Genomic DNA, 27,347 nt, shown 5'->3' on the forward strand with positions numbered 1-27,347 from the left:
CACTTTGGAGCAAAGTTACACAGGTGAGTTTGAACTTCACCTGTGTAATTTTGCCTGTAAACAGGACTAGAAACTACACATCAAAACCAGCCTAGAAAGTTGTTACCTACTGTTTTGTGGCTTCTAGGTCCTAGTTCCTAGGCAAGACCTGCACGTCTAGTCTTAATAGGTGTATTCATGCCCCAGGTGTAACAAAACTGCCTTGTTCAGTTCCTTCTGTTGATTTTACCACCAGAGGAGATAATCCAGCTCCATGGTTTATCACTTCCTTTTGCTTGTGGAGGTTTCCAGGCATCACAGAAGTTGACACTTTAGGAAAGAGTGAAATTCACTGATGTTTTCCATGTATTGTCTTTAGGAACACTGTAGCTAGATTTTTAATCTACTTTGTAATAAACCCAGTAATAATGGTAAGATAATGCTTGACTTTATTGGTATTTTGAAACACAAAAAGTGAAAAATAATAAATCCATAGAAAGTGTGGCAAACAATATTTTCAAAAACTGCTGAAACATAAAACCAAACATAGATAAATCTTCTTAGCCAAATCTCTTCCCTTTCCCAGTATGTACAAATAGACAGAAAACATATATCCTAAGCTTTGTAGAACATCTCTACTGAACAGAGTTCTGTCCTAAGTGTGAAAAGGACTTTCATAAACCTATCCTCTCCTGTATGTGTCTTTCAGTTACTAATTTTATTTTCATATAAAGAAGCTCCCCCTGCAGCAGTTACGCTTGCAGTGCAGAGGATCAACCATAATGCCACCTCCTGACACTGAGTAAGCAGTGTGGAGAAGGATGGGCCCAGCACAAAAGAGCAGAAACTGTGACCCCCTGTAATGATGTAACACAACTGGAATCTCCCAAAGCAAGAGACCTGAAAAAAAAAAAAAAAAGCTAAGACCTGTACCTAGTTGTAAATGCCTTTTACATTTTTAATGTACTCATTACATCAAGAAAAGAAAACATATTCTGTAGTAGTTGAAAATCAGTTGAAAAAAAGTTGAAATCGCATCTATTTCAATGCATCTGCCAAAGTTACTTTGACTTGAGCGGCCTAGGGAGCACTGAGAAACTACCTGGGGAATCTGTGAACCGTGGGCTAAAGCACGTTGAGGACGTTAAGACTGTGGGAACAGGAGTTGGGCTTATTTGGTTCCTCAGAGAAGGTAGGAAGCTCAGTAGCAGTGGTGTTCACAAATGAAAAAGGGAAATGACAGGAACACGCAGTTTTCTGTTCTGGGAGATGTATTTTAGGGAGAAGGCCACATAGAAAGGAGCCCTCGAGGCATTTTTAGCATTTTAACCGAGTGACTGGGTCAAAGTAAGGCCAGGAGAGGGCTAGCAGACAGCTCTACTGGTACGCCTGAGGGGGCGGTGGTTCGACGGGCAAGTCCTGTCAGAACCGCCGCGAGAGGGACAGCGCTGCTTCCCCCGAATCCTTCTCCTTTCCTACAAGGACCCCCTTCCCCTCTCGCTTCGTCACCTGAGCCCCGCCGAGAAGCCGGCCGCGTCACCAACGCAGCTCTCGCCCCGCTCAACGCCCGTCCCCCGCCGCCGTTGGGGACAGCGGCGCCACGGCGCCCGCCTGGAGCCGAAGATGGCGCCGCCCCCGCCCGCCCCTCCTCGCGCCCGCCCTCACAGCAGCCGCGCGTCCCCGCCAAAGGCTGCGCCGCCCGCCCGGCTCTAGGGCCTGGCAGCAGCCCCGCCCGCCCGCCCGCCCGCCGCTTCACCGCCAGCGGCCGGGCCGCGGCTCTCGCTCGTCCCGCCGGATCCGCTGCGGTGGTTTTCCTTCTGAGGCGGGCGCTAGCAGCGCCCTTGCCCGCGGGAGGACCCGGGAGGTTGCGCCGCTCCTCACGCTGACTGGCGGCCGCTGGCGCCGCAGGGGTCCTGGTGCCCCCGCGCCGGGACCGGGACCAGAGCCAGATCCGGAGCCAGGCGGGAGCTGGCGGAACAGGCGCTGCGCCCCCACCACCTCTCTCCCGCGGAGTCAGCAGAGAAGGGGCTGAGGAGGGGACCTGCGCGCAACGGGCGTCCTCCGCATTGTGCGAGCCTGCATGGGCACGGCGCGGGGGCGCGGCCGTGGGGCTTCCCCGAGCCTCCCGCCTCCCGGCCGTGCGCTCGCACCCTCCCCGGCATCGCCTGTAGCCGCTTGGCGCCGAGATAAGGCATGAGGGATGCTTTTGTGCTCGCCTGCGGGCGGAGCAGCGGGTAACGGCGGAGCTAGCGGCAGCCGGAGCCGCGATTGCGGGGCAGGTCGGGCGCCGCCGTCACCCGCAGCCCTCCCGGCGAGAGAGGCCGGGCGCGATGCTGAATTGAGCGACCGGAGTCTTTGCAAGCGTGGGGGCAGGCTTAGCAGCCCGTAGCCGGCCTGGGTCCCAGCGCAGCTGGGAGGGCGGGCGGGCAGCTCCCCATGGCGAGCAGCCGGAGCATCGAGCTGGAGCACTTCGAGGAGCGGGACAAGAGGCAGCAGCGCGCCGGGCCGCGCCGCGGCGGCAGCGGCTCCGGCGGCGGCGGCGCGGGGCCGCGGGGCAACGGGCTGATCCCCAGCCCGGCGCACAGCGCCCACTGCAGCCTCTACCGGACGCGGACCCTGCAGGCGCTCAGCTCGGAGAAGAAAGCCCGGAAAGCCCGCTTCTACCGCAACGGGGACAGGTACTTCAAGGGCTTGGTGTATGCCATCTCCACCGACCGCTTCCGCTCCTTCGACGCCCTCCTCGTTGAGCTCACCCGGTCCCTGTCGGACAACGTGAACCTGCCCCAGGGCGTCCGCACCATCTACACCATCGATGGCAGCAAGAAGCTCACCAGCCTGGATGAGCTGGTGGAAGGTGAGGGGGGCTCTACCGGGCCGGGGGCAAGTAGGGGGCAGGCTGTGGGCAGCTCTGCCCTGGCATGTCGAGGTCCAGCAAGAGGTGGCGTGGGGCCCGATGGCGGGTTGCAGGCTCTCCCTGGGGTGGGCTTTCCTCTCGCTACCCTGTTCAGGGCTGAGAGAGGTCACCTTGCTGAAAATTGGCAGCCATGGGAGCCCCTGAGGTCAAGTGGGCTGGGGTTGCCTGCCGCTGTGAGGTGCGGTAGGCCTCGCTTTCCCAGTGTGGACCCTCCACTTCTCCCATCACCCAGACAGGTGCTGTCTGTAATGTGTGGGGGTTGACTCTAATGGTAGTTAAGCAGCAGGTACTCTTTTCATCTACAAGAACCATAGCAAAGTTCTTGGCTACCTTTCAGTCACCTCCATTTGTAAGAGAGGGAAATACTGTAATTTAGTTCTCTGACAGTCATTGATGCCTTGCTGTGGCTTAAGCTTTCACAGAGAGAAAGCCCCTGTGCTGTGAAAAGGGATATTATACCCTACCACTAAAACAGATTGGTGTAAAGTCCTATTTTCAAATATGATCAGAGTCATAGAGGGAATTATCTACCTTGTCTGACTTTCAAAAGCATTTTATAGAATCAAATGCTTTTCAGAATTGTCCCTAAGTAGCTTTTGATAATGGGACTTAGCTGCTAAGGTTACGTAGACCTTGCAAATCTGAGCAGAGCAGCACTTGACTACATCTCAAAATGGGGCCAGATGTACTTTTTTCTAAATGTAACATATGCCTCTTTTTTGGTAGGGAATGATAATTAGCAGGACAAGGAGCAGAATTCACCTGTGTTCTCAACTGATGTCTTAAAATGCAGTTTAAACTCAGCATTACATGAATCAGCCTTTCTAATGTATTGGTTATGTTGTGCATGTTGTGAGGTTCGCAATCAGTTTACACTTGATGCTTCTCAGTTATCTAATATATCAACCACTGCAGTCCTCCACCCAGTTACTCTATGCCATGTGTAGCTGATTCGCATTAATGAAGTAGTAGGATTTGTAGGTCTTTTAATGCCTCATCATTTTTAGGCTTTCAGCTGTGAGTCCTTTAAGCTTTGATTTGGAAACTTGCATTTTCAAAGCAATGCTGAATCACACCTGGAGAATTTGATGAGAAAGGGAACCTGAAGACCTTTATATAATCCACCAGTAAAGGCACTGGGAGTTAGGGACCAGCTACTCCAGAACATGCAAGAGGAAGGGAGAGGCTACAGCATTTGCTGTATCAAGGGGGTCTCACTTAAAAAAGGTATGTGTGAAAATGCACTTCATAATAGTAACATAGTGCCTGATGGCTTTCCCCATCATGTGATCTACCATAAGGCTGTTCCATAGTCAAAACAGAGGAAATATGAAATGATTGTAGAGTCAAATGCCAACTCTGTGATAACAAAATAAATGTGAAATCAACCAAAGACTTTTCTATGATTTGGTGATTAATTTAGAAATAGCTTAAAAAAAAAAAAGAGATGCTGGAGTGGGAATGGTAGGGAAAGGAGACAAAGCAAAAATTGGATAAACTAATGATTACTTGGGCTGACTTTTGAAATGTTGCAGAAGGAATGATCCTAAGCTTTTATGGCTTAAAACAAAGACAAAATGACTTGCTGGCCAACAGTATAAATGCAGCGTATACTCTCACAACTCTGCTTTCAGTTATTAACTTTAAAATAAAAACTTCCTGTCTGGTCAAATACAAAGAGTGACCTTTGTCATTGCTCTTTACTGGAAGAATAAAGCAAAACAAATGTCACCACTGAAATGCCACTTCCCTGCTTTCTCAGTAAAATAAAAGTGGAAAAAAAGAGTCCCAATTACTTGGTCATCTTTCCATGACCAATACAACTCTTGGGAATCTTAAGAAAAAGCTGTAGCATCATAATTGAATTAGTATGTTCTCCAATTAGCATGCCAAAAACTTTACCAGTGTAAGTCTAATCACTATATAGAGAAAGGAAAGCATATACAGGGGCGGGAAGAAAGCAAACGAGTAGCAAATAGATCATTCCTTAAAATTATCTGAGCTTTTTGCCAGCTGTTTTGTTCTTAAGATGCCAGAAGAGGATCTGATTTGATTTTATTTTATTTCTTGTACAGCAAAGTTGAATTTCTGCTCTAGAATAAATACTTGAACATTGGTGATATTCTACGGTTTGAACTGCAGTAGCACCAGAATTAGTTTTGAATGGTGTTTTGTTGTATTGCTTTTTAGTTTTCAGAAAGGAAGATAAAATTAAAGTGCTGTTGTGTATGCCAGCTATAGGCTGAACACAAGACCAAACATGGCTACTTGATGTATTACCTAATTGACTAGTCTGCACATCATAGAATCATTTAGGTTGGAAAAGACCTTAAAGATCATCGAGTCCAACCATCATTCATGTCCACTAAACCATGTCCTGGAGTACCTTGTCTATGTGCTTTTTGAACACCTCCGGGGGTGGTGACTCCAGCACTTCCCTAGGCAGCCTATTCCAATACCTGACAACCCTTTCAGTAAAGAAATTTTTCCTAATATCCAACCTAAATTTCCCTTGCTACACCTTGAGGCCATTTCCTCTCATCCTATCTCCAGCCACCTGACAGAAGAGACCAGCACCCACCTCACTACAGCCCCCCTTCAGGTAGTTGTAGAGAGCGATAAGGTCTCCCCTCAGCCTCCTCTTCTCCAGACTAAACAACCCCAGTTCCCTCAGCCACTCCTCACAGGACTTGTGCTCCAGGCCCCTCACCAGCTTGGTTGCCCTTCTCTGGACACACTCCAGCACCTCAATGTCTTTCCTGTAGCGAGGGGCCCAAAACTGAACACAGGACTCGAGGTGCGGCCTCACCAGTGATGAGTACAGAGGGACAATCACCTTCCCTGCTCCTGCTGGCCACACTATTTCTGATACAGGCCAGGATGCCGTTGGCCTTCTTGGCCACCTGGGCACACTGCTGGCTCATATTCAGCCGGCTGTCCGCCAGCATGCCCAGGTCTTTCTCTGCTGGGCAGCTTTCCAGCCACTCTTCCCCAAGCCTGTAGCGCTGTGTGGGGTTGTTGTGACCCAAGTGCAGGACCTGACACCTGGCCTTGTTGAACTTCATACAATTGGCCTCGGCCCATTGATCCAGCCTGTCCAGATCTCTCTGTAGAGCCTTCGTACCCTCAGGCAGATCGACCCTGCCTCCCAACTTGGTGTTGTTTGCAAACTTGCTGAGGGTGCACTCAATCCTCTCATCCAAATCATTGATAAAGATATTAAACAGAACTGGCCCCAACACCGAGCCCTGGGGAACACCACTTGTGACCCACCGCCAACTGGATTTCACCCCATTCACCACAACCCTCTGGGCTCGGCCATCCAGCCAGTTTTCCACCCAGTGAAGAGTACAGTTGTCCAAGCCATGAGATGCCAGCTTCTCAAGGAGTATGCCATGAGAGACAGTGTCAAAGGCCTTGCTGAAGTCAAGGTAGATCCACAGCCTTTCCCTCATCCACTAGGTGGGTCACCTGGTCAAGCAGGACCTGCCTTTTGTAAACCCATGCTGACTGGCCCAATCCCCTGCTTGTCCTGGACTTGCCACGTGAGTGCTGGCCATAATCTTCCCTGGTACCGAGGTCAGGCTGACAGGCCTGTAGTTCCCCGGATCCTCCCTCTGACCCTTCTTGTAAATGGGCGTCACACTGGCAAGCCTCCAGTCCTCTGGGACCTCCCTGTTGACCAGGATTGCTGATAGATGATGGAGAGTGGCTTGGCAAGCACTTCCGCCAGCTCCGTCGGTACTCTTGGATGGATCCCATCTGGTCCCATAGATTTGTGAGTGTCCAGATGGCGTAGTAGGTCACTAACTATTTCTTCATCAGTGTTGTTGAACTGGTACATGGAATCACACCAGTTCAGGTTCAGTAGTAGCAGCTCTATGAAGTGAGCAGAAGGTGAGTGCTCAGCCACTTTTGGCAAGCCAGCGTGATCTGCATTAAGCCTCCCTAAACTCAAGCCTGTGTGTGTAGCTCTTGGACATTGACGTGCACCAGTGCAGGCAAGCTCTTTAAGGACTGTTTGCCATTTATTGGGTTAATATCTTTCTGGGGTGTAAAAGCTGGCAATATCAAATTCTGTATCATAATAGTCCAAACTAGCTGAATTGACTCACTGATGAACGCTTTTTGGGGTTTGGCTGTATTTGGCAACCTGATTTACTGTTTATCATTTTAAGAGGAAAATAGCTAATGCACAAACATACTGTAGATTTCAAGTATTACTGTTACAGGGTGAGTTAGTTAAAAATTTGACCAGATCACATTTGTTAGTCAAAAATTGGCAAGCTGCATTTTAAGCATATTGCTTTTCTTAACTGGATATGACAGTCAAAAAAGCATGCTCTGCTGGACCAGCCTAGGCAAATATCATTTATATTCCCAGCCCCTGTAGATTAGGGAACATGATGGCTTATGAGTTTGACAGTTTTCATTACTTTCTTGGAATGGGAGGAGTGAAGAATTTCATTGTCTGCTCCTGATCTTGTTTGAGCAGTCAGATCCAGAGAGGAGATGGGGATTGGGAATATTACGACTTTCATATAGTTTTCTTTCTTTCAACTTTACTATCAGACATTACACTACTGTTTAGTTTTGAATAGGAGATTCCATGTGTAATTTTATATTTTCCCTTCAATAGCAATAATAGAATAATAGTTTAATTTTTATTCTCTGCCAAAGTTAACTAAGTGTCTGTCTAAATCCTTCAGTTTTCTTTAAAAATGTAAGCTTCCTAAAGCATAGCACAATGGTAATAGTAAGAACTGTGCAGTTCTTTAGTGCTGAGGTTTGTGTTTTACATTGATGTCAGTCATGCTCTGTCTTGCTATTCTGTGCTTTCATTGTCTTGGTAGTCAAAGACATGGAGGATCCTGATTGTTAAGGTCTCCTGCAGAGCTGGGAGATACTGTTGGATTTTGGGAGAGGAAACCAAGCGTAGACTATTCCTGGCAAGAAAAGTTATGTTGATTTGGCATGTGATAGGGAATTTCTCTAGTTCCCTAGGTAGGAAGCATTGCTAAGAGTCTTCATTCTTTCAACTACAATGCTTAATTAATACAGTCCTTTATAAAATGTCAGTAGTTCTGTCTGCACAGCTGTGCAGACGATCAACAGGCACCTGTAGGGAAGTCTTTGGGCAGGAGGTGGGAAGGTTCTGAGCAGGGCAGTCCTAATGCATGGCTAAGACATGTAGCACAGGACAACATCTGCTTTGAGGAAATGGGCTCTGCCACACTAATACAGAGTAAAAGAATGTTTCTGAAATGAGGTATTGAACAATCCAAGTATTTTCTGCCTTAGATCATTGTTATTGTTACTGCATATTACATTTTAATCCTCCTTAAGTATCTGTGATTCTAGTCAATGCATGCTGTTATATTAGGTCAAGAATATCTTTTGTCAGGACAAGCAGATGGTAACACCAAGTAGGCAGTTTGTATTTTTGCTTTTTCCAGAAGGTATGATTACCTTCCTGCGCTAAAGCCAAAAGCTGTAATGCTTTAAAAAGAGGCAAATGTAGCGGGTTTAACAAACGGTAAAAAGGAAGGATAAAAGAAAGATTAAAAAACATTAAGAGCATATGCTTCCAAATACATGTTTGAATAACAAATATAAGTTCAAATAGTTACACAGTCCTGGAGCAGTGGGGTGTGGATGTGAAATATGGATGTAATTGTTAGTTAACTTCCCATCCAAGCAAAATAAAACAGTTCCACCACTCTGCATCTCTTAGTTTCAGGGATGGGAGAAATGTAATTTACCCAAAAAGAGTTATTTACTTACTGTGGAGGAGGCATGTGGCATTGGGTGAGTTTGATACCAGGTGGCCTTAACTGTCTTCTGAAAGAAAGCTTTTACTCTGCCTGAGCAGGTGGTTGGACCAGATGACCTCCAGAGGTCCTTTCCAACCTCAACGGTTCTGTGAAAGCTTGTAGGAGCTGTCACCTGAACTTCCTGACTAAATAAAGTCAAAAGAGAACTAGGAGCAATTAGTCTTCTGCTAAAATCCTGGTTGTCATCCCAGGTTTTAAAAAGTGCATGGGGAGCTTAAATGCTGTAGATGAAGATTGTGACTTATACAGGTTATTGGAGGTGATGTGAAAGTGAAGGAATCATAAGAAACTGATGAGGAAGGAAGTTCTGTGAAAGGAAGGAAAGAGATCTAAATAACCTAATCCTTCATAAAAGGGGTTGGTGTTTTTTTTAGATCAGTCCTTTTATACATGCTGTAAATGTACTGTTCTGGAAATCTGCTTGGCTTTGTGTTACAGAACACAGAAAGGGTACTTTCTTGTGATTCCTAAAGTGAGAAGGGTAGTAGCCCTAATAACTACTGTGTTATGCTACATAAGCAGCTTTTGGCACCCTTGAAACTAATGAGTTCCACCAAAAGAAGCTGAGGAACATGAGATGGATAGATGAAATGTACCTAGAAACCTGCTTCCTGGGAGCACAAGCTTAAAAAATATGGAGACTAATGGTTTTCTTTCTGTAGGGATGTTTTTACCTGTGTCAGCTATATCATTCTCTGTTATGCAGCATGTCATTTAAAAACATGATGCTTTATGTGATTCTCAGGAGATAGTGGTTAGTGCTTGTTAACAACTTGCAAAAAGCAAGCCAGAAAACCTTGTTCAAAGACTTTTGTTTCAAATATCCCAACTTGGGATTTTTGAGTGTTGTACACTTAATTGCTTCCTTGCATTACCTACTACATGGCGTATCCACAGTTGTTTTTTAACCTAATGCTAAGGAGAGTGCAATATCTACAAGTCTTTCTTCAGTAGTCTGTTTTTAAGGACAAAAAGTCTGAATGTTTCTAGGTTAAATGCCTAGCAGTGGGCTTCAGCTCACAAAACTTGTGCTGTGAAGAACCCCAAGTTGTCAGGCAGCTGTGTTTCCTCAAAACTGCACGTAGTTACAAGTGATGTGCACTTGTGATACAAAAGGACAAGATACATCCCTCTTTTCCTATCAGTACCTAAAATTGCATGGCTGAATTTTTGAGAGTTCACATACACCCTACTCTCTTTATCCTTGCATTTATATCTTGAAAGCTGAGCTAGACATGTTTCCTGTGAATAACAGCATTGAAGAAACAGATGGCAAAAGAAAACCTTTGTAGATCAGTTTTTAAGTAAGTAAACCAGTATTTAGACTACTGGTGGTCTATGGCTATTTATCAGTCAAATTGACCAACGTAGTCTTATTTTCTCTTTTATCCATTCTCTGTGTTCATCTGTATTTTACTGTTATGAGGGAGTGGCAAGTATCATGCATGTTTCGACTGTTAGCTCTCTGAAACTGGAATGCTATAGTGTGCTTAAACTGTATATGCACAGCACACACACAGGTCTTGCTTCATGGATAGTGCATCTGGTTATTAATGCAGTACAGGTAAATTATTTAAAGGCAGGTAATGTTTTCTTGTTAATAGGCCATGTTTCATGTCTTCTAGTTGTTTTTCTGATGTTAATAAGACATTACTCCATTTGTTTGTATTGTGACCCAAAATATCAGCAGATGTTACTCCTTTTAAGTGAGCATATGCCCCATTTGAGGAATTTTTGGTGGTAGCAGGATTTCTTCGTGAAAGAACTGACACTTTTAGATTGCTCTGGGTACTGTCATGAAGCATCGGATGGATGACACATATGCTCCGTTGAAATTACAATGCCAACTTATAGGGATGTTTCATACTTCTGTCAAAACCGCTCTGCAGCCTGGTTAAACTTTCTGCTGTAGAATAGTCTGGCTGCATTCAGAGTCCCAGCTGTAACCTACGTCTGTAATTCCTGCATTTTTTTCTGCATTAAAAAAAAAAAAAAAAAAGAAGAAAGTGTTGCTTAATAGACTTTTCTACTTCATTAGTCTATAGTTTACTTCTTTACCTGCAAATCTCAATGTAATGTTAGTGACTAACTTCATGATCTGGTCTAAAAACTAGGGAGCTGATTCATGTTAATGCTAATGTGAGCTAAAAACATGGTCTTTTTTTTGCAGTAATGTAACTGCTATGACTATGTGCCAGTTAAGGCTAGTATGCATTAGCTTTAAAATATTTCAAGACTATAAATGGAAAGTGGGCCTTCAAACCATAAAATTGACCATATCAAAGTCAGCAATGTAAATATTTGAAGTATTGTTTATGCCTGTTTGTGAAGTTGTGTCAACTTTCTAGGGCTGGTAGATGTACAAATGACAAAAAAATCTACAGCCTGAGCTGCAGCCTGATCAAAATGCCACTGAAGTCTAAGAAAGGATTTTCTTAGTAATTGAGATTATATGATTTTAGGTTAGACACTCATTCAAGGCATTTAGTGAAGCCAGGCTTATTTATGTATGTAATTTTAACTGTAAAGTTATCTGTTACTTTGTTAACAATGTTTGACATCAGTTTGACTGGTTTAAACCTCCCCATAATGAGGTGCTGTATGTTACATTTCATAAATACTGGTTTTCTGGGAGAGTGTGGAGATTATCAGAAGTGTGTATTTATACATTAATTAATCCCAAGCAGATTCAAAATCAGGTCATAAGTTAAAGCTGTGAGCAAATATTATGTATAACATTACACTGTCAGGTTTTTACCTACAAAATGTAACATAAAAGAGAGAGAATACTCTTACAAATGACTTGATGTTTTTTCCTGACAGACATACACAAATGCATTTTCTACTTAGGAGGATGGCTAGAATAACAAATTAAATAATAGCAGAGTGTTAAAAAATTAATGCCTGCTCATCAAGGGGTGGTGTTTTCTTAGGCATGCTTTTTCATTACACTATTCTGTAGGAAAGTTTCCTGTAGTGAACTTTATAGGTGTGATTTAACCTACCTTGCCATTTTTTTTCTTAAATATTTTCTTCTGTTGAATAATCAGTCCTATACCTCTGTTAAACTAAACAAATCAATGTTTAACTCATTCCTAGAAAATCATTCTTTATGCAGAAAGCAACAATTGGTTTCCTAATTATATTTGTTTCTAGCATTTTTTTTTTGGTATTTTGCAAGGTTCTCAATAGAACTTGGAAACTGTGGGTGAAGTTCTGGCTGTGGTGAAATCATCATCAGTTGAAGTAGTAATTTCAATAGAGTAAAAACTTTGGTCTTTGTCTTTTAAGTCATGAACCAAGCAAATCACTTGGTGCATGTGTTTTCTCACTTACACTCCTTGCTCTAATCCTGCCATATGTGCCTGCCTTGCAGGTGTAGTTGTAAAATCTGTTTTCTGTGTAGAACCTGTGTTACTAAGTTTAGTTTATGTGACTGGTATAAGAAAGCAGGCATAGAATTTAAAACACTTAGTAAACAATCTGTAATATACTACAGTTTTAAATTAATTAGTCATTCCTATATCTGCCAATTATATGAAATTTTGCAATCAGTTTTGCCAGATACTTTTTTTTTTTAAAGCTAAAATAGTTTGTGCTTCAACTTAAGTCTTGGCTACATACAATTGAAACAAGTTATTTGAAATTCATTCTTTACGGGTATTATGTTGTTTTAAGTCGAAAGCACTTCCTGTTTTTTTCATCAGAAAAAGAAAACTAAGACCTCTGCATAAAGGAATAGAAATAATAAGAAGAAATCCGTAGTAAATGGGTATTGCAACCTATTCAGATAATCAAGAAATTATTTTATTCATTAATCGAGCAAGGGAACTAGTAGAAGGCAAAGAGTTTTACACTACTATTTTAAAGAAATAAAGATCCTTTTGGATTAATACTGACTGAAAAGTTTATAACAGGACAATTTCTCTTGTCCTAAATGGTGTTGTAGTACTGCTCTGACAGTAGGTCACATTTCATGGTAGTATATAGTCTGTTATGATATGTGTCCATAAAAGACAAAGCTAGCATACCATATTGAGATTCTTCTATGGTAAATCCTGTAGCAAAGGGACCTTTTGTTCTCTATCTTCTTTCTATAAAGCAATTAATTTATTTCAAGTTGGAGAGTCTGTTTTGAAATAGTCTTAATTTTGAGAGGGTTTTGTGTTGTTTGGGGTTTTTTTTTAAACTTTATTAATTTAAGCTTCGGCCCTAAGTTGTAACTTTGAATTGTCTTGTGTGCATTTGTTGGTTTTTTTAATGGTCTAGGAAGTGCATTCTTTTTGATTTTGAAAGGATAATTCTGAAGATGCTCAATGATGGTGAATTTTGAGGTACCTTGTAGTGCTGATTGCTAGAATTTAACTCTTTTGCACGCCAGCTGGACAGGCTGCATTGAAGAGGTTGCTCTGAAGTGATAGGTAACTTCATGTATTGAAGCTTATGTAAAATCTTTGAGATGCTAGGGCACTCTGTGTTTAGAAATGTATTGTCATGTGCAGGATGCTGTCAGGTTTATTTATATATAAATTATTATCAGAGGATGATTGAACATTACCAAAGTCTTATGCAGATCAGTAAACTTCAAAGCAAGTGGTCAAGGACTTTCCAAAGTTGAATGCCTGATATCATGCACCCAGAATAATGACTAAATTACCTTCTGTTCACTTTTTGTAGGACAAAATAATAATCAGCGTTCTTAACCAACATGCATACACAAAAACCAAAGTCACTTGCTAGGTGCATCCATAAAATATTTAGCATGTAACCATGGAAAAAATTGTCCTAAGTGTGCTGATTTTGGCTGGGATAGAATTACTTGTCTTTATAGTAGGTAGTATGGGGCTGTCTTTTGGATTTGTGCTGAAAACACTGTTGATAACAGGGATGTTTTGGTTATTGCTGAGCAGTGCTCACAGAGCCAAGGCCTTTTCTGCTTCTCGCACCACCCCACCAGCAAGTAGGCTGGGGGTGCACAAGAAGTTGGGAGGGGACAGAGCAGGGACAGCTGACCCCAACTGACCAAAGGGATATTCCAGACCATATGACATCATACTCAGCATATAAAGCTTGGGGAAGAAGGAAGGGGGGACATTCGGGATGATGGCGTTTGTCTTCCCAGGTAATCATTACGCATGATGGAGCCTTGCTTTCCTGGAGATGGCTGAACATCTGCCTGCTGAAGGGAAGCGGTGAATGATCCCTTGTTTTGCTTTGCTTGCGTGCACAGCTTTTTCTTTACATATTAAACTGTCTTTATCTCAATCCACAAGTTTTCTTGCTTTTAGCCTTCTGATTTTCTCTCCCTCATCCCACCGGGAGTGAGCAAGCGGCTGTGTGGTGCTTAGTTGCCGCCTGGGTTAAACCATGCCAGGGTTCTATGTCACACAGTAAACTAGTTGTAGAGGGGAGAATAACAAAATATCAGCAGTTATAATGTTAGTAAATCTATTGGTATGAATTAGAACTACCAGTTTCTTTGAGATGCTTCTTATTTGGCAGCACTGTGTTTAGAGACAGACAGCTTCATGGCTGTATTAGAGGATGTAGAGGGGAAGCCTTTGCTTTCTGTTGCAGCTGAGCTGCTGTAATGAAACTTGAATATCTCATGCTATTTCACAATAACAGGATGGATGAGTGAAAGGTTTCTGAAAACAGCTGTTGAAAGAGAACTGTCTGCCTATTTAGAATCATAGGATAATTTAGTTAGGAAGAGACCTTCTGAGATCATCTCATCCAATGTCTTGCTCAAAGCAGGTCTGACTAAATCAGATTGCTTGGAGACTTGCTGAAACTTAGCATGTAGTTCTGCGGCAGCATAAGCATCTAGGCCACCACGGTTCTTCCTAAACTGTGTGGGGTTTTTTTCCCCCTGCCTGTAGATTAGTGCTAGTATGCATGCAGCTGTGTGCAAATCCCATTTAAGGACTTTATGGGCTGAAAACAGCTCATTTTTCTTTGCTCTTTTTTCGGGGAAAGGAAGAGTCTTGGTTTTGTCTGTATTAGTTTCTGTTTTGTGCACCACTTGGTCTATGAATATGAGGAGCAATGATGGGTATGAGTGAAGAGAAAGAATACAGGCACACCAAATTGTTTCTTTGCACCTCAGTGGAATACGGTCCCAGTGATGTTTGTGGAGGCAGAAATGGCTGCCAAACTTTACCAAACAAAATAATTGTTGACTTAACTATAATCTGTTCTGTTTCAAATACAGCAAGTAAACTTTCAACAAGGTCTAAATACAAACTAAATTAGAAAGCAGTGTAATTGGTATGGGAAAGAAACATGAAAAAGTCTTTCAGCTCACAGTAATTCTTCAGGGGTTTGAAAATAGTTTACTATCTTGCTTTTAGAATAAGCTATACAACTTCTAAGCTAAATCAGCTCTCCAAACTAGAGTTCAGAAAGTAAAAGTATTGTTTAAAAGTTTTCTAGTGTGTATCTAAACATAGGTGGTATACATTTTGTAACTTATGCAATACTGTCCAATAGATGTGCATGTACTCTTTACTCCTCTTGCTGTGTATATAGGAGGTGAGTTTGGTTTGTTGCACCAGTGACCTTGAGCATGTAGCTTTAATCTTAGAACAGGCTAAGCTTTTTAAGGTACAGGTAGCTCTTCTGCCTGGAGGAATGCTGTGTTAACGTCAGTTTGGAATGCTTCCCTTTCATCCTTCTGGCAATACTCTGCCTCTTAGAAGAAGTCTTTGGATGTCATCTTGTGAGACCCCAAGGATGTGGGTTACAGAAATAACCCAGAGTTAAAGATGTCCTTTGTCATGATCTGCATCTTGAATATTGCTGTCAGACATTTAGAGTTGTGGTGAACAACAAACAGCAGTTTGAAGAGAAAACTCTCCTCTTCTAAAAAAAAAAAAAAAAAAAAGCCAGTTAGTCTCCAGCCTTGCATTATGTCAGGGAATGGAGAAAAGTAACAAATTCCTTAGGTCTGCATCATGGCTAGCGCCACTTTAAATAATTTTATGCAAAGGTATGTATTACTAGCCTGTGATAACACTTTTTGTCCTCTGATCTCCCTTTCATGACTTCAGGAGATATCAGCAGTGCAGGCTTTGAATTAGGAAAGAAATTAAAATGGGGAAGTGTCAATGTCTTTTCATATTCCTGCAGTCTCAAAATCTCACTTGTGGCCTCAACAGGTGCTTGTTGGTCTAAAAGATGTTGAAGTGAATACATTTCAACAGTGTATCCTTGGTAGAAAGGCAGTAACTCCTGTTAAATTAATGTGTCCTTCAGGGCAAGGATCTTGAGATGCTTGAATTTTATTCTGTTAAAACTTCCTCCTTTATAAATAATTCATTATTAAACATAGGTATACGTGTACACATCTTGAAGAATATACTTGAGGAATATATAGGGAAGGACCTGGATGTTTGCTGTAGGAGAATGCTCTTAATGTCATGTATTATGAGCTCAAATAATTTTAACTCTTGCAAAATGACTGCAGTCAGAACCTATGATCCAAAAGAAATGGGAAATATCTTCAACTCCCTCATTACCCTTTAGTGTCTTGGGTGTTTTTTGTTTTTTTTTCTTTTTAACTAACCAGAGGTCTTTTGAAACCTGTTGAAACCACTCTATGAGAATATTGTTTGGGTAGAAAACTCTGATAATTTATAGTCCTCCAATTCAAACGGCATGTGGTTGAAATACAGGCAAATCACTCCTTTGAAAAACTTGTCATTTTTTAAAAAATTGACAAAAAAAGCTGCAAACCCCCTTAAATTATGAAAATGTCATCTTCTTTTCAGGTGAAAGTTATGTATGTGCATCCAATGAACCATATCGCAAAGTTGATTACACCAAGAATGTCAATCCAAACTGGTGTGTGAACATAAGGACTGGGTCCACTCGATCCTTGACATCTTTGACATCCACAAAGAGTGAAGTGAAGGAGAGTAAAGATTTCATTAAACCCAAATTAGTGACTGTTATTAGGAGTGGAGTAAAACCGCGGAAAGCTGTGAGAATTCTGCTGAATAAGAAGACTGCTCACTCCTTCGAACAGGTCTTGACTGACATCACAGAAGCCATTAAGTTAGATTCGGGTGTAGTCAAGAGACTTTGTACACTGGATGGAAAGCAGGTAGGAGAATAAATTGCTGTCAACATCTAATAATGATAAGTTAATCTAATCTTCTTTGTTTTCATAATTTGAATTCTTGTTACTGTATATGCTTTAACCTGCTTCTGAATAAGGACAGTTTAATAAATGGCAGCCTTTTAAATTTTTTATTAATATCTACAAAAAATTAAAATTGTATATAATGCAAAAGAAGTTGACCACTTTACATTCTAAGTACAAAAAAAAATTTAAAAAAATCTTAAAATATGGTTTTTGTATACTAACTCTATTGCATTGCTAAAAAAGGTACCTTTTGATTAAGTAATACAGTTTATTTGAAACATTTGAAAGCAAACTTGTTAAAATACATATGTGTTTTCAGAAGCAGAGTCATGTTTTCAGACTGCTGCATAGTGCTGAGTGGTATAAGAAAAATGTTGCTGCCTCCTTCCATTTCAGTTCCACAGATTGCTAAGTAGCAAAAGAACTGAAAAGTTTTTCTGGAGGTAGTAACTGACATGATCTAAGGTCAAGAATTTTATCTGAAATTAATAATTAGGGGGGGTGGTCATATCTTTGCAACTTGCTTTTGCTTTTAGTTTTACCACTGCAAAAACATGCTGCCAGGATTAACGATGTGGTAGGTCTTTTATTCTCACTCAGAAATACAAAGGAGTGGCCCACAAAATGTTTTGCTGCACCAGGTTTAAGTGTCAGGAATACATTTGCTGTTGATCAGTCAGGTTAATGACTCAGCCCTTTATGGGAACAGTACTTTGATACTTGATACTTTTATTTGACACTGATGTGGAGCTTTGACAGCATTGTGACTTTAGTAATACAGAGCAACTCAGGTTGCAAAGTAGATCATGTTTAGTATCAGGTACCTGAACTATTGTATTGTTGACTAAATATTATGGTCCTTGCTCATTCAACAGGTGTTTTTGCACACCTGCATACCTATATATTTGCATGAACTACTTGTAAAAGTTTCAACTGTGTTCAAACAGATGTGGGAATTTTTACTGTCAAGCTTTATATAATGGTTGTAATCCTATAGACTACTTAAAAAGCACCTTTTTGTGTTGAAAGTTGCTAGCAATGTATTGCAGAACAAGTACACTTAGTTTGTCTCGATATGAGGTCTGTCTCTGGTTATGTTGTGCATGCTGTGGATACACTTTTTATAATTAAGTACTCGAAAAGAACTTGTTCTGTTCTTTGGTATTAAATATCGTGAGGCAAATGCATCACTGAGACTCTTGATTTTTCGGTATTTGGTGGCACTATAATGTCCTCTTCAGTTCTTCTAATAGGTTTGATTTTTAATGAGATTTGTTAACACGATTTGTTAAGAAAGAATCCTTTCTAGGAACATCTGAAATGTGATTTAGTTGTGTTTAAATTCATAATAAAATAGCTTTGAGGATACTTATTATACAGTAATTAGTCTCTTCTGCCCATGCAGTCTTCTGTTACTGTCTCAGATAAGATGATTTTAATCTTCTCAAGCAAGTAGATAGAAAGGAAACTGCAAAAACTAGGATTCTTGGTTCAGATTCACCTCTTCTACTGCATCGTTAATACAGTAGAAACTCACAGGCCTGCATTGATGTGGAAGATGCAGTAGTCCATCAGGGATCAATAAAATTAATTAGCATTAAATCTCACATATATTGCTTGCATGTTATTGTCACCCATTTTGGATGATGGCTGTCTTCAGTCCACCGTGAGGATGACCAGTCGTTGGTACTGCTCCAAGATAAGTATAAGATTTCTAATTGCTGCAGTACCTCCTCCTGCTCTTTTGTGGTAAAGGCAATAATCAAACTTGGACTGCAGATGTAGATGTAGGTGTTCTCAAGCAGGATTGAGAAATCCCTAGTTCTCACTGCTAACAGCCTGCAAATAGCTGCTCCTTACAACAATAGCCTCTCTGTGTAACCTGTTTTAGCAGTAATAGTGCATAAATGTGGAGACCTCCCTTCTATTTGGAAGGAAGGCCATTTGCTTTTCCATAGACTTTGCACAGAGCCTTTGCTTGCACAATCATAATGTAATTGTGATTTAAGTGGGCATGGGGTATGGTGCCTCAGATAGAAGACCTGTGGCTTTAAGCACTCTGATAATAAAAGCTGCCTCCTGCTTATCTAGGAAGATAGAGAGTTCTGGGGTTTTTGTTTGTTTGTTTCTCTTTCCCCAAAGTGAAGGGCTGACCCCAGTGTTGAGGCAGTATGGGATTTTTTTTTTCTTTGTTTGTTCATTGCTGGTATACGTAGAGGTTGGTGCCCCAGGGCTTTGTGGGGTTTGGCAAATAAAGAGTTGCTTTGCTGCCAATTACCAATTGGTGGAAATTTCTGAGCCCATTTTCTCTAATGTAGTAATTGCTTATTCTTCTAAATCTGCTAGGGAGGCAGATCTTTTATGTTCATTGTAGTGTTGGCACAGCTTGAAAGGCAACCATTAAAAAAAAAGGCATTTTGTAAATGGCTATGTTCCTATAAATGTAGCTCTTGTGTTTCTCAGGGTTTTGGTTTTTTTTCTTTTTCCTGTTCCTTCATAATTTTATCTCTGAGGAAATACAAGGTTTTTTGTGGTTTTTGTGAGTGAATAGGTTTAGGTTCTATTTTCTGTTTAATATGGAATTGATGCTGAAATTCAGGTGTTTAAAACATGCATGTATATAATTTGTATCCTTTTGTTAAGGAATGCGTTGTTCTGTTAATTTATGGGGTGATTTTGTTTTCCAATAGAACTATTTAACACATGTAGTAAGAAATGATCATCAAACCAGTGATCTATGAAGAAATCTTCTTAATTTTGAGCAGTACCACAGAAAGGATGTCTTCAAAATAGTTTTTTACTCTTCTGAATTCATTAATCTTGACTGTAGCAACATCTTGAGATGATAATGGTAACACAGAGAATAACATCCATGTCGGAGTTTTCCTTGATTATTGTGTATGAAGACAGACAATTATCTAGCTTTTAACAGATTTTCTAACATTTACTAGGTTTCCTTTTATCTTCAGTTTCAATATGGGTGCTGTAACAGCATATTAGTGCTTTGTACCCCCAAGTACAGAATTTCTTAACTACATTGATGCAGGGCTGCCTTTTTCACTTTTAAGTTGTTGAGCAACCAAATTTTTTTTACCTCCCCAAGACTTCTGTGATGGTTTCTATGTGAGAGAAAATATTCCTGTAAAAGTAACTAGGCTTTAACTCTGCAGTGCAGGCTTCTGCTATTCCAGTCTTTGTGCTTCTTACATTGAGGTTTGCCTAATATAGTTGCTTGACCAAAGTGTTTTCCTTACTTGGCTGCATTTTTCCTGGAATCTGTCACTATCCTACTGTGAGGCAAGGACAGTCAGACTGAAACTTCTCCAGTTGGGAAGTTAACCCTTTGTTATCTCGGAAGAGAATGGAGGGTTTCTGTCTTGCTGAACAAGCTTCAAGCTGCAGTCATTGCGAAGTGTAAGGCAGCAAGTTAACTGTAAATTACCTGCACTAATTGTTTAAAAGAATATAATGTATAGAGGGGTTGTGGGGGGTATTTCCTGTGAGAAACTCACAAAAAGCCATACAGAACTCTTAAGCTTGCATTGCGTTGCAGTTTCATGGATTAATATCCATAACGGGATTGAAAAGGTGGACGAAGCACCTTTTCTATACTTCATTCCCAAAATAGTGACAATGTACCACAAAAAAGCCTTATTTTAAAGGTCTTTTTTGATGGGCCACAGGTATGTTGGTGGCTATCTCTGAAACCAAAAGCTCCCTAAGTTTCTGTTAATGAAGTTTTTCATAAGGTGCTCATTAAAAGTGAATGGATAACTGAAGAAAACAGATATTACAGACTCATCATGCTCTCCTCTCAGTAATTTTTTATTTTCCAGTGACAGATTTAAAGATTCTTAGTAGACATGATAGCTTTTGTATACTGAATTTTGTATTTGGTTTGTAGTGGAAATACTAAGGAGACCAACTGGAGCTGGTAATATACTTACCATAGAGGGCAGAAACCGAACAAGGGATGAGCAGGAGACCTCTCGTTTATTATACAACTGATATTCTCCATATTCTTTTTTCAGTTCTTTTGGCACGTAGGCTTCTGTCATTCAGATCTGAAAATCTTCATTAATATAGTACCTCAGTGAGAGCTGACTATTTAGTACTGAGACAAGTTTTGGAACATGGGGACTTTGACCTTCTCAGTTTTCCAGTTTTGTATGCAAAGTCATACTTGAATGAGGGTTTTTTTAAATAATTTTATTGCAGTTAACTGAGTAGTTTTAGCAAATATTAACCTTTAGTTCAAATCTCTTCTACCTAATGACAGTGGAAAGGCTACTTGGTTTTCAACTGTATCTTATTCATCAGCAGTACACTTTTTTTTTTTTTTTTAAGGAACTAGGCCCTAAGAGTTAGGAGTACTTTTTTTTTTTTTTTAAAGTGTCATTTAATTATACTGTTATATCACTGTTTGATATCTCATTGCAGGCCAAGAAACAACTGTAATAGAAAGTTGCTTCCATGTTAGCAGGCGTTATGTGTAGTTGAAAGCTACTGAAGCCAAAAGAAATCTTTATCTTATGTCTCAGGCTCTAACCTAGTATAGGCACTTTCATAAATGTATTGGAAATAGCACAGATTTGAATTTCTGCTACAGGCAATTTTGCAAGAACATAGAAAGCTCCAACTTTTTTGCAGTTCTAGTTCTGCTGAAATTTAAAACAGGACTTTAAGCTGAAATGTTGCATTAACCTGCAAGCATGAGGGGAAAAAATCCTTAAGCCCTTTCATTCTTCACCAAGTCTTAAAAAGGTTTATGTATTGTTATAGAGGAATGTCAGTGGCAGCTGCAAAGGGAGTAATTCTCTGCAATGCAGATCCCACAGAAGTTTGGCATTTGTAAGCAAGGAGTCTTTCCTCACCTAGCTTCAAGACTTTGAACAGTCACAGTAGTCCCAGCATTCATCTTAAAGGCTGAGGGTTAGAAGAGGTAGAGTCAACTTTTAGAAAGTAATTTAAAATTTGCCAAACAAACTTGGTGATTTGACACTATAGATATGATTGACAATATAATTACTAAAAGAACAGATATGTTGGATAGAAAGGATTTTCAAAATTAGTCGTTGATGTCCACAAGAAAAAAACACGTTAATCTGCTTAATAAGTAGCAAATTACACAAATGAGAGTTATGTCTACTCGGGGAAGGGGAGGGGGGAGAAATGACTGCAGTCTTTATATTGGTTTATAAGACTTAAATATCAGCAGAGTGTGTGCAACATCATATGAGAGAATGGGAACAGGACCATTACCTCCGAGACCTCTTGGTGCCACAGTGGATAGTGCCGCAACATAAGAGTTGCAGAATATCAACTTGAAAGAGGTATATATATTGGGATTTTTGTTTGGGGGTTTTGGTTTTTTTTAGCTGACATGAGTCCACAAAGTAAGATTGTGTGAGAAACAGTAAAACATATTGATGGAGATGCAACCAGAAGTAGTATTTAAATTGTCCTTAAAAAGAGAGAGAATAGAACTTCCAAGAGAGAGACCTTCTAAGAATAGGAATTAAGTGGCCTGGGAAGTTAAATCAGAAAAGATACACACTTACAGTACAGAGGAGGAAAAGAAAAGCTCATACCAGATGTTGTCAAGAGCCATGTTTCTCTGGAAACTGGATGGACATGAGACAAAACCAATGTGAGAGAGCTAAAGGTTACTTTCTAAGACACAGGGAAACCCTAAAAAAGAGTATAGAGGAGTCCTGGAAGAGTCTAATCTTCTTACAGCTGATGTTCATTGGATAACATGAGTGTCCCTAAGGTTGAGGTAAATAAACTTTACTCTGAAACTTATGGGGAAAAAAATTGAGGAGGCAATACTGTGAATCACTTGCTGATGTTTGGCTGGATCATCTTCCCCTTTTATGAGTAAATATGCAGCAGTAGAACATCTCTGTTACCTGGAAGTTGAAAAGTTCCACATTATTTGGTACAGCCATCTTTGTGTTATAGGCTAGAAGGGCTCTGACATAACACCTGTCTGTTCAGGGAGCCTACTGGTTTGGGTTCAGCTTAGGACACAAAATGCTTCAACAGACTGTATGATGTGGGGTTTGGGGAGTTTTGGGGGGTGCTGTTGTTGTTTTTTTAACAATGAAGAGTTATGAAACAATGACTTGGCTGGGGAGAGAGACAAGGGGAAGAAAACAGTAGTGGCTACTTCCTTGTGTCTGAAGTCAGCTTTTTGACAGTGTCTTTTCACATCCATCGGCTAGGGAAGCACAGTCTAGAAAGGATGCACTACTTATTGGATACACAGTTGGAATACTGTGGTTCTGAATGATTATTGATGATTCATTGCCAAACTGGTATTTTATATTGAGTAGGGGTCAATGAATGTGTGTTTACACTAGTCACTGTAAATGACCTGGAAGATGGAATGGAGGATATGCTTAATAAAGAACACACTAAACAGCTAAGCTACCTGGACAACAGAAAATTAGAATAATCTTGACAAACTGCAGAAATAGCTTAGGATAAAGCAGGTTGAGTAATCTTAGACTCACTGGTTATTAACAATGAAGTAGGAAAAGGCAAGTAGTTCTGTCTGAAGTGGTAAGGGATCTCAGCTGAAGATTAATTAATGGTGTCAATGGTTGCTCATAGGAGAGGAAAGCCAACATCCATACAGAAGTTACAGTCAGTCATCTTGTTTCTGATGTACATGTCTGGTGGCCATTCTGCTCTGCTCACTTAATGCAATGATAGCATTAAGAGATAGCTTTATTAAGGAAAACCCAGAGAAGAGTAAAATGAATTAAGAAAACATGTCCTATGAAGAAAAATTGAAGGAAATGGGATTGCTTAGACTAGAGAAAGATCATCAACAAGAGGTTTTTTTGGGGGGTGGACAAAAAAAACTAGAAGCAAAGAAAAAGGAAATGACTTCTGTGTCTTCCCTGTGTATAGGAAAAGAAATAATAGGCTTAAAGTTAATCAGATCCAGTGGAACTCAGTGGTAAATAGTCACTGTAAAATTAAGATTAATGAAGAGGTGATTTTTGCTGGAGCAGATAAATGGGGTCTAAAAGTTTCTGAGGTCTCTGAAACCTTGTTTGGTTTTGTCGGTGACTAAAGGCTATCTACAACTTTGGAAGAGCTGTTGAGCTAGAGATAAAATAACAAAAATCTGAATGCCAGTTAACATTAAAATGTGTGTGCCTACACACCTGCATCCCACAGAGAGTTCATACAGCAGGATTTACAGTTAGAGTAAGTTTTATCCCAATGCTAGCAAATGTATTCTAATATTTGATATGAAACATGTTTTAGGGGAAGTTGGGCTTGTACTAGAGGCTAGAATTGTTTCAGAAAACAACTGTGGAGAGATGTCTGTTTAGTCAGTGTGGGATACAAATGTTGCAAGTCCAAGGAAAATAAAAGAATTAGAGTGGCCCTAATCTTGAGGAAGTCTGTACAATGGGAAATTCAACCATGCTACATGATATTTTTGTTCAGACTTTCAATTGGTATGCTCAGAACTGGAAGCTGTGGTTATTTATTGCTGAAAAAAAGGAGGAAATAGTGTACTCAAGCAGAGGAGATAATTTTGGCCTCTGTCCATGGACATAGAAATATTCCCATTTGCAGTTATTTATGGAAGGAAGTGTTATGTGAAACTAACCTGAAATTAACTGTGCCCTGTCATAGATGCAGGGATCTGAAAAATACCCTATATATGAAAATACAGACATCTTTTTCCAGCTACAAATCTTGTCATGGAACACTTTCTAAAGCACTTTCATTACATGCAGTGGTGAAAAGGACACAGACAAATAATGTGTAGTTTAGGAGTTACCCTAGAAAGTATTTACAATTTTTATCACAGTTGTCAGAGGATCGTATTACCAGTCCAATTACCTTTTTGAGGAAAAAAGAAAATGCAAAAAGTAACAAAATTATGATGCTTAAGGTGCTACAGGAAAAGTATTAAGAAAGAAACAGAACCTTGAACATCTAGTGAGTCATCTCAAGAAGAGTGTCTTAAACTGGAAATGAACAATAATGCTGAGGAAGCTCTTCAGCTTTGTTGCAGGTGCAGAAAATAAAGGTCATGCCATGTGAAATAGCCACAGTCTAGCACTGGAAAATTTGGCTTTCTGGAACAAAGGTCTTTAGAATTTATTGGGGGGGGGGGGAACCTCTGTGTATTCTTTAGTCTGTTTCTTTCTTAATACTTTTCCTGTAGCACCTTAAGCATCATAATTTTTGTTACTTTTAAACAAATAAGCACAGGTAAAATAGAGAACCTGTATCTCTCTCTTCCCCACAGAGTTACATAATTCTAGCTTTGGGGATGTGGTGTAACTTTACTGAGAATGTAATGGCTGTGGTCTACTCAGTGTGAATTTAGTCTTTTTCAGTGAGGTAACATTTACATATGTAATTAGTAATACCCACTGCCATCGAACTAACACGTTGGTGAAGTGGGATGTTAAAATAATAGAGTATTTCTAAAAGTGAACACAAAATCAGAGCCTGATGCGAAGTCAGCACTTTTAAATTAGAGCATGGCAACTGAAAAAAATTGCTGATATTTTAGCTAAAAGGAAGCATGTGTGTCCTGTTGAAAGTGACATCCAACTTGCTGGAGTCTTTGTGGATCTATAGAGAGGATAAATCCTACTGGGTTTTCAGTTTTTGTCTGTGCACACTAAGAGCTGACAGCACTTAATAAAGATGACATGCTGCACAGTTTGGGAAACAATCACTGCAAAAATAGTGGTGTCACCAGTGGTAACATTGTATCTTTGTTGATGTATGATTACAATAATTTTAGTGCTGGGTTACAGAAATGGTGTGTGTAGCTCTTGGAATAAAAGAGCGGTATGTAGTCATTGTCTGCCATCTGCCACACTAAAGATTGAATCACATGACTTGGAAACTAAACCTTGGGAATTTGTTGTGTCCCGCTGAGTCTGGCCATTAACAGATAATTAGTCTGGTAAAAAATCTTTTGAATTCATTCTGCAGCTGTCATATGCCAGATTAGGATTTGTGTCACAGGTTCCTCATTACTTTGAGATCTCGGAAATTTTTTTCCTTTAATTAAATTACCCTATGTTACTTCAGTAAACAGTTCTTGCATTATCACATTTAAACATGCAAACTTTTCTTCAGGAAGCCTGTTACACCTTACAGTGTAAAGCTATTTACCAACGACATATGAAAGGGTTTCAAGGCTGAACTTTCTCCATTCCTGTTCATGACACAGTCTCTAAGCAGACCTTTTAGTTTTAAGATTTGTCTTTCAGTTTGTCAGGTTGATGGATCTGTTCCAGTAGCTTTTGGTTAGTTGTAATCAGATTGTGAGTGTCTCTTAAGTCTACTGAAGCAAAAATATGGAAATCTTAAAATATGAACTTTTCTTCTAGATTTGTACCAGTTATTAAGAAAAATGGCATTCTCTTCCATAATAAATTAATGCCAGGAAACATTAAACAGTTTGTCAGAGAGAAGAAAGGGAATATTCATCTTTAATGTTTAAAATATTGCTAGCTGATTAATTTGCAATGAACCTTTAAACACAGAAGTCTGAGGACTCTGAAGGGAAAGTAATTTTGAAGTAATAGCAACACAAGCCAACTTTTAAAAGCGAAGAGCTTCCCAGCACTTAAATGGAACAGTGACCCTGTTTGTGGCTTGAAGTTTGTAAGCTTTGCACAGAAAGGAAGGATACTCAGTGTTTTCACTGTAGGCAGTGAAAGTCAGTGTTATTGTAGCACTTCTCTTGTTTACATAGTCAACAATCATTTTCTTCTGTCGTGCAAATATGCAATCTATGGCATATTCTTAAATATTTATATTGTTCATATTTATTTGGTGTTTTATTTATTGATATATGGCACACGGTATCTCTGCAATCATGGAAGGCTTTTTGAAGAAACTAAAATATTTCAGAAGAAAGCAAGATAAATAGAACATAACTCTTAAACTAAATACCAAGTTAGATCTTTTTGGGCTAGTAGGTTCAGCATTTCTGGCTTTGCCCTTCTTACCTCTAACCTCCAACTCAACTAGTGTTTAGTTAGGGAATTCCAGTCTGGATAAAATTATTGGAAAAGAGGCCAATTAGTTAAGAGAAATGAAGATGGTTGAGTACCAGACAGCCAGAATCCTCTATGTAAGTGCTTTCTGAAGGTGTCATTTTTTTTGCATGTGGAAAACTTTCAGTTTTTCTTTTAAAGAAATCAAGGGTCTGGTTGATTCAAATCTGAATAAAATTGAATAAGAGATATTCAAGCATAGATAAATGTGGAGTTGAATCCTAGTTAAAGAGTATTTGCCTTATTCTACCTATATTTTGCAAGGGACTCAATAATACAGACACGTAGAATATGCCTATGTGGTTGTATAGACAGACATCTGACACCAGCTAGCTTTGATCCTTGTAACTTATAGACCTGGAGGTGGTCTTATGTCTGATCAGACTGCAGACTGATTGAGGTTGTATCTAGTT

The 27,347-nt window shown here is 40.2% G+C and overlaps 1 protein-coding gene across 4 annotated transcripts in view; it reads left to right on the forward strand.

The window, feature by feature from the left end:
• The first annotated feature begins 1,656 nt into the window (after positions 1–1,656).
• DCLK2 (doublecortin like kinase 2) overlaps positions 1,657–27,347 on the forward strand; it is a 94,129-nt gene continuing 68,438 nt past the window's right edge. For 2 of the 4 annotated variants that reach the window (XR_007507802.1, XR_007507803.1), the window contains exons 1-2: positions 1,657–2,833; positions 16,500–16,834. Coding sequence is in view for 2 of the 4 variants with exons in the window: in XM_049815178.1 (XP_049671135.1) it covers positions 2,416–2,833; positions 16,500–16,834 (753 nt within the window). In the remaining 2 variants the exon portion in view is untranslated. The remainder of the gene's footprint in view (positions 2,834–16,499; positions 16,835–27,347) is intronic. The other 2 variants (XM_049815178.1, XM_049815179.1) reach the window with 1 other exon arrangement.

This window comes from Accipiter gentilis, chromosome 12, assembly GCF_929443795.1.
Source record: "Accipiter gentilis chromosome 12, bAccGen1.1, whole genome shotgun sequence".
NCBI lineage: Eukaryota > Metazoa > Chordata > Aves > Accipitriformes > Accipitridae > Astur > Astur gentilis.